Here is an 8090-nt window from a genome sequence, read left to right as displayed (position 1 = left end):
CGGGCCGGGTCTGTCCCCAGAGAGTGCCGTCCACCTGGCTGGGCTCTACTGGGCTGAGGTGCCCCAGTACTGCTGGGCACTGGTGAACATGGCCTGGTTTTTACCGAAAGGAAGAGACCTAAATAAATTGCAGGTGAAACGAAGATTTATTTACCGTTTGTACAAGTGCAGGTACATCGCAGTGTGTTTTTTTCACACATCCCATTTTGTTCTCTTTTGTTAAGACATGCAGAAATATAAAGGTGAAAATGAAACTTGGGGTCTGAGCACAGGGGCCGCCATCCACCCAGGACCCCTGGGGGTTATAGGCTTTGCACAAAAACCCATCAGAGATGTGGCAAGGATGGGAATAGAACTGGCAACCTTCTGATCTCAGGCACAGAGTCCTAACCTGCCTGTAACCAAGTCCTTTTAATCTGTAGAATGTCTTTGGATGGGTCTTTAGTTTTCTCTTCCTTATAAGTCACTGATGGACAGGCTTCTAGGGCTTAATGCATTCAAGCCATCCAGGTGTAGCCAGCAGAACTGGCGCCTATCTCATCATGATAAATGCTGCCTTCTTTTTCGACACAAAAATTGAGGTTGTGAGGTTAGGGGACAGAGGAGTGGTGGGGGTTGGGATCCCTTGTGCTGCTAGAGAGCGTGGGCGCCTGTCCTGGGCACACAGGTAACCCATTTAATGACACCCAGCTGGCCCTTGTTAATTTAAACATCAGCTATGGTTATTTGAAGGATCAGCTGAGAGACTACAGAGATGTCTGATAGCTTTGTATTTGAGGGCATTGAACAATTTATACTATAATCTAGTACAATATTTAGTTGGGCATTTGTCAGTGAGGCATCTACCTGATCTTTCCTGCCCCTTCTGTAGGGGGTGCTGTGTTGCAAATGGTGCAAAGCTGAATCTCCCTTTGCCTGTTAAATACTCTGGTATTTCCAGGCCTACCATTTAAAAGGTGGCCCCAGTTTCCATAGTGATGCATTGATTTGCCATTAACCGGCAGGTTTAGTGAGTTGCTAAAGAGAAGCTGGTTTTAGGGAAGATTGTCAGCTGCATTTTCCTGGATGGTGTTTCCAAGCAAACATCTGAGATGTTCATGTAGTCCTCTGTTTAAACCCTGTAGCAACACAAAAGCCTGTGAAAACAAGGTATTTCTTTCTGAAGTATCTTGGCCACTTCCTTTCTCGTTTTATATTATATTCCATTCGTTTGCTGTTTCTCTACAACAAGGAAAAGCGGCCTGCATGTTATATAACCAGACACACTGCAGGGATAAACGGAAACTAGCCCAGAGTGGATCCACCACTGTGGCATTGTGCTGTCAGTCTCTTTTCAGGTTCCCCAACAACATGCAGGCCTTGACCTATCTTAAGAGCCCTTAGGGTAATGGATGGCAAAGAGGTCCAATCAGCACGTGGCACTGGGCCACCGCAGGTGGGATGAGAGTCTCTCCACAGCTCTGCGGCCGCCGTTCTGTGTGTAGGCATCAGAGGGGTTGCCATGGCAACCGGCTCCTACACATCGCAATACTGCGAAGGCCTTGAATTTTGTGGGCTGCGCTCTCCGCTGCACAGCCATCTTACTTTTAAGCACCGAGTGCTTCCAGGGATACGACATCTTTCCTGAAACTCTCCCTTCGGGATGTCGAGAAGGACGAGCAGCTGTCTGAGACTCTGCCTAACGACATTCCCCTCAGAGTCGCGGCTGAGGCGTCCCTCAAACGCAGCGCTGTGCTTCATGGTCACGTCCCTTGGAATAGCCTGCCTCACACGCACACCTGTAGGACACTTCCATGAGCGGCAAAGAGCCTCAGCACTGCTCTTAAAATAGCCTGAAATGACGGATACTGGCACCTGTCGCCTCTCAGCCAGAGGGGAGCTAACAGCCAGTGACAAGGAGTCAAAAACCTTGTTCTATATTTACACGGGTTTGTTCCTTTAACTACGAGAACGCAGCAGCAAGAGGCGCCATTAAACAGCAGATAAAATGTTTATGTAATATGAGTGGAATTATTGACTGTTACAAGCAGGCGGAACAGACACTGTCTGCTCTGTGAGAAAGATTTGCATGGTTTCCTTGCATGATGTGAGTCTGGGGGACGTCAGTCCAAACCAAGGAAGGGATTAGGAGTAGAGGTGCAGTCCTGAGGTTGCATGGGTGTAAAAACGGCCTAGCAGAACCTGGCTCTGTGCAGCTGTGGAATCCTGCGATCCGGACCTGAGAAGCAGGCTCTGACCCGCAGCAGTGACAGCCGCCATGGGGCGGCACGATGACAGGGGTCTGACAGGGCGGACGGAAAATCTCGTTAGGAAGCGATGACCGGTGTGGTCAGAGGAAAACACAGGCACACTGCAGCTTCACCACGAGGCTGTCTACAACGTGCATTGCGTTTCTAGGCAACCAGAGGTACCGCTGAGGCAAAATACTTCCCACCGCTGTTGACAAATCTGGATGGAATCATGTGACACGTCTGGACATGGCTGCCGAATGCAGGCTTTCCTAACCGAACAGAGGCTGGGAAATCAGCTTGGAGGTGCTTTGCGATGCACCCCATACCTGCCGTGTGGAGCATTTCAGGCTTCAGGTTTGTGGTTCTGTCAGGGGCAGCTAGGTGCCTCCTTAAATTCCGGCCTGTTCAAACTGGGCTCCATCTTCCCCCTCGGCTTGTATCCCAGCCATGGCCACCATAAATTGGGACTGCTATTAACTTGGTCTGTTATAACCCCCTCCCCCGTCAGAATGGTATGTTCCTCAGAGGGCTAAGGGGACTTCAGAGTCAGTAAAGGGCAAACCACAACAGCGATTTACAGGGACCAATTACTGTCACCTTACCATCAAGCTGAGTCTCTGAAAAGAAGGCGGTTTCTTTAGAACCTGACCTGAGAATGTTACGGTAATGTTCTTCCTGCTCTCAGAAAGACACTGAAGCTTGCGCTCAGTGGGGCTGGGAACATGAAGCTAAATCAGGCCTGGAGCTTATAAAAAGATGGCGCGAACCGCAGAACATGCAGTAGCAGTGAGTATTCTGACCAAATGCATTATGGGAAGTGAATACAGGCAAGGAGGACCAACCGCAAATAGGCTGCTCAGCTCAAATCTGAGGCTAACGGGGAAATCTGGCAGCGCCACACGTACCTGTGAACAGCCCACTGTGCCAGACGCCTCCGTTAAAATGCAGTTTGTTTTTGCATTGATTAGAATATTTAAAGGGACACTGGGCTGGCATTATGGAAAACCGCCACATTAAGGGTTGCTGAAAACCCTGATCTAGTCGTGTAAAAAGGGGGATTGTTCTCAGGAACATACAGAAGTTATCCTTTATTTTTGTATGTAACATGACAGAATGAAATTGGATGTACAGCAATTAAGAGAACTGATAAATGTCAAAGCGGAACCCCCCCCCCCCAAGGCTACAGTCAGAGGGACTCCTCCCCCGTCACAAACAGGTGCACGGACTTCTGGGAGCGCAGCATCTGTCCGGCGCGCTCTGCGCCCGTCACGGCGGCCAGCCGCTGCAGGTCGAAGCGGGAGTAAAGGCTCGTGCAGCTCCAGCTGGCCGCGCCCTCGGCACCACCTGCCCGCAGCGCGTTACACAGCTCGCTGTAAAAGTGCGCGTACGTGGGCAGCGCGTAGAAGATCAGGTTGTGGATCCCCTTGATAGTGTATCTGAGAACAGAATGATTTATACTTTAATTCATTATTCATTTTAATCAGGCACATTTTCATAGATCTCTTCCCAGAATGCTCAGCCTGTATCAATCATACATGGCAGGAGGCGTTAAATTTTACCAAACATTAAATATATTACAGTATGAAAAACTCGCAAGACGGACAATTATTTTTTCCTTTTGAAACATGCAGATAGTCGATTAAACAGCCTCTGTAATGATACAGGAAAATTCTTCATTTGGTATCGATTCATATCTGTAATTTATGTCTTATTTCCATGGCATGTTACCCTGTGTGAAATCCTTAGCCACTATGCCACATATGGTGGCCATTTTCCCCTCACCTCTTATAGAAATGGAAGCGTTCGGTGAAGAGCAGGAAGTGAATGTCGCCCATCTGGAAATGGTGGCGCGCGCGGGACACCTCCGACCTGGATGAGTACTCGCAGATGCTGGCGAACTTCATCTCCTCCTTCTTCATGTAGTTACGCAGGCGGACGAAGTCGAAGTACGAGGGCAGATAGATGAGGGTGTGCGACATCACCGCGTCCCGGTACTGGGGCAGCACTTTGTCCACAAAAAACTGGAACCTGGAGGAAGGAGAGCTTACGTTGTCACCCAATTGGCTGGATGCAAACCCCGCCCCTAGCCATCCACAGCTACGCTGTGCTGATCTTCAAGGTGACTGGCAGTTAAGTGTGAAAGCCAAATGAACAACAGTGAGAGGGTCAAGGCAATACAATAAAAAAAGAAGTCCACTATACTTCTTTTGCACAGTTAAACAAATTCGTGTCAATGTCACCCTCTGGTGGCCAATTCTGAGTATAACATCCAGACCTGTTGTCCTGGTCCATGTGACTGTCCGAGGTAAATCTCTGAAAGACGTGGGGCAGCTGCACCAGAACCTGACAGATCGAGCCGGTTTTGGGTAAATTCTTCACAGAAACCTAAAAAAGGCATTTTATGGAAGATGCAACATCAATCAGGATTTCATAGAAGCCTCTCTTCTCAGTGACCCACACCCCCTTTTCTTGCCACACACAAACCCACCTGGCCTCGGTAGTTGAAGCAATGCTTGGACATGATACTGTTGATCTGGGGGTCCTGGACAGCACTGAAGACTAGCGTCTGGCGGTAATACTGGGCCCAGTTGTTCAGGTTCCACATGCGCACCCTGGAGAAGTCAACGCCGTGGGAATCCAGCGGCTGCAGGTTTAGATGTTTCATCACGTGCTGAAATATAGGCGATTTTCAGGACGTGAGGGGGATTGTGGGTATTGAGAAAGGCCTGTACCATGCTCTCAGTTCACATGAACTGTCACTGGATTAAAATCTGTCCATGAAATCCAGCCTATGTTCATCAGAAGTTTAGATCTTTAGGACAACAATGGACAAGAAAAGACACGAGACCGGACCCCACCAGCACATGCTCCCAGTTCTGCATGAGGAAAACATCAGCCTGGTCCACCACGAGGACCTCGATGGAAGATAGGAAGTCAAAATCCCGCTTGGACTCGCCCTCCACTCCCAGGATGGTTCGCAGGCCCAGCGGGGATGCGATGATGATGTCAGAGGAGTAGAAGGGGGCGTAGAGGCGCAGGCTGCGGCGCAGGATGGACAGGCCTCCATGAGACAAGCAAATGTGGTTAGATGTCTACGGTTCCATAAAACCCAAAAAAGGAAAGTGAGAAGACCGGCCATACCAATCCGGAAGTGATCATCTATATTGCCAGAGAACACAGCCAGGTAGTCGTCTGGCCGGGATAGGCTGGGCGGTCTGTCTCCGGGCTCTTCCCCAAATTCATCCTTGAACCTCTTCTTGTGGCTGACGTCCATCTTCTTCCCCTTGGGTTCCAGCAGGCTGATGATGGTCTGGACCACTTGCAGAGCATAGTCCCGGAAGGGCACCAGAATCAGAACCTAGAAGAGGAAAGGGGTCCGGGGTGCATAGGTTCAAAAACCGAGATACTCAGGGCCTATTCCTGAGGGACACGGTGCACCCAACCTTGGCTGTTAAAGGTTGTGCAATTTAAGATGTACAGGGCAGGGCCTACTCAAAATATGGGCAGCTTTGGTTCACCTTGGGTCTGGTCAGGGCCTGATCCCGAGGCTCGTCCTGGGGTTCGTCCCGAGGCTTGCGCTCCCTAAGCAGGGCGTTGTTGGCCAGGACACGTGCGTTGGCCTTCAGCACGTGGTTGAGCACATGCAGGCAGTAGGCGCTGCGCACCTGATGGGCATCCACCAGGGGTGAGCTCTCGGGGAAGTAGACGTCACAGTAGGAGCTCATGAGGCTCAGCAGCTCCTGCTGCAGTGGGCTGGTGTCCTGGGCCAGTCCCTGGGGGAGGACAGCCTGGTTCACGGACACCCAGTTGGCCTCTAGGACCTTGTGGAGATGCGGTGTTCTGGTGCTCGTCTCTGGGCCGATGGAGCTGAATTCCTCTAAGGTGGAGTTGCAAAGCAGGGTCCCCAGTCTTGGCCACTGCAAACCAGACAGCAAGGGCCATAGTTACAGCAAGGTAGAGACCTTCAAGTCAGAGCTGCTTCACAGAGCTACTGATCTCCTCAAATACAAAGGCTGCCCAGTGGCAGTGCAGCTCAGCCCCCTCAGGCCAGCATCCTCACACTCACCTTCATCTGGGTCTTGGTCCTGCTGCCGGATGCGATCTTCTGCACTTGCTCTTCACTGAGCTCGGTGTCCAGGTGCTGCATCAATGGCTCTGCACAGAGTAAGGGGAACCACTTTTAAGCAGCCGATACCTGCAGATACCGGCACCTACACTGGCTGTTTATCTTGACATAAGGAGACACAAGCCCTGTGAGGGACGATAACCATGTTCTCCTGAGCGTGCCGCAAATGGCTGCCCCGCCTACCATCACGGTCCTCCTGCGCTGCTGAGTCCTCCTGCGGCTCTCCATCTCCTTCCCCGAGGAAGTTGGTCTCCAGGCTGAACTGGGATTCGTGCTCCTTGTCTGTAAACTCCTCACCCGTTGCTGCCTCCTCACCGGGGACACTCCCCTCTTCCTCACTTTTACCCTGCTCATCAGGTGCCTCACTTGGACCTTCCTGACCATCATCACCCTCATCATCATCATCTTCTTCTTCTTCTTCTTCTTCTTCCACATCTTCCTCACTCCCATCACCAGGATCTATGTCTGCAGGTAAGGCACAGGACACAGATGTACAGCTTTAAATAGTGACAGTGTCCTCAATCACTGCAGACATTCCCTGCCAAGACGTATTATTTTCCAAACACACAAGCAGGAAGTACATCAAGCGCTTAACTGTCTAGATAATCAGAAACACCCCGACATTTACCGCACCATCATCACACTGTTCTTCCTCCTCTTCGTCGTTTTCACTCTCCGATTCTTCGTCCTGACTCTCCTCCTCCTCATCAGCACGTTGACTCAGGGTCGACAGCAGTTTTTGGTAGGCGGATTCTGGCTCGGGATCCGTCTCACTTTCATCGTCACTCGCCGCCGCGGGATGTTCCGGACTGTCTGGTTGCTATTCCACAAACGAAGTGCAACATACTAATCATATGCGACGCGAACTTGGTAGCCCAGCACCACGATCTGATGCGCTAAAAAACTCTCAGGAAAGCGACTCCCAGGAATATGCACATAATCACAATGCTACCTAGTTACGGAGAGTGATCCTTAACAAGCATGCTACATGAGTTTAACACTCACCAGATTCAGTATCTGTGTTTTCTCTTCACGTTCCTGGACACTGTAAAACATGGGTAAAATAGCTATGTTGCATATTTTGTCATAAACCATATATAGTTTTGTACTATACGGACAGTATTCGTATATTTACGTGTCATCAAAAGGGTGCTGCTCTCCAAATTCCTTCAGATGCTTTTTCTGCTTCTTAGTTAAATTATGGAAAACCTGATTTTTCCGTCTCTTCCCCATCTTTACAGCAAATCCACATGTGCAACAGCATGGGGCACGTTACCGGAAACTGATGTAATTTTGACCAATAATAATTAAGACTCCGTCCTACGTCATATTTAAGCGACACGCGGAAGTTTCTCTCAGTAGAGCGTTATGGTAGGCAGGTTGTTAGGATGTGAGTCTTACAAACAGTTCAACTGATGAATATAGAAGGTGCTATACATATTTGCATGGATGTGACAAAAACGTCTAGAAAAGGACATGAATAACTGCGAATCGAAAAATAAACAAGGCACTACATTTGTTTTTGTTGGTTTATAACAGCTGATTTAAGCTGTGTGGAGGCGAAGTTTAGGGAAGTCCGGTACCCTTGTGGAATTAGGGATGGTTGTTAATGCGTGTAGAGTTTGCAGTGTTTTGAGGTAGAGGGAACCACTCCTAGTAGATGAGCAGACGGCACAGAACTGCTCTCCCTGATGGGAGGGGGACGAATATGTGAACTGTTTGAGCGGCCGTGT

At 49.8% G+C, this 8090-nt stretch overlaps 1 protein-coding gene across 1 annotated transcript; it reads right to left on the bottom strand.

The window, feature by feature from the left end:
- Positions 1 to 3330: 3330 nt before the first annotated feature.
- utp25 (UTP25 small subunit processor component) lies at positions 3331 to 7623 on the bottom strand. The gene is made up of 12 exons (XM_023792697.2): positions 7493 to 7623; positions 7363 to 7402; positions 6991 to 7177; positions 6541 to 6822; positions 6298 to 6386; positions 5750 to 6148; positions 5373 to 5589; positions 5090 to 5292; positions 4720 to 4902; positions 4507 to 4616; positions 4014 to 4259; positions 3331 to 3667 (listed from the first exon to the last, which is right to left on the bottom strand). Exons 1-12 carry the CDS (start codon positions 7588 to 7590, stop codon positions 3418 to 3420), a joined length of 2304 nt encoding a protein of 767 aa, XP_023648465.1. The 5' UTR covers positions 7591 to 7623; the 3' UTR covers positions 3331 to 3417.
- Positions 7624 to 8090: the final 467 nt, after the last annotated feature.

Source organism: Paramormyrops kingsleyae, chromosome 14 (assembly GCF_048594095.1).
Source record: "Paramormyrops kingsleyae isolate MSU_618 chromosome 14, PKINGS_0.4, whole genome shotgun sequence".
Classification (NCBI taxonomy): Eukaryota; Metazoa; Chordata; class Actinopteri; order Osteoglossiformes; family Mormyridae; genus Paramormyrops; species Paramormyrops kingsleyae.
Note: the sequence above shows the minus strand (reverse complement) of the source record. Positions and strands in the feature narration are given on the sequence as shown.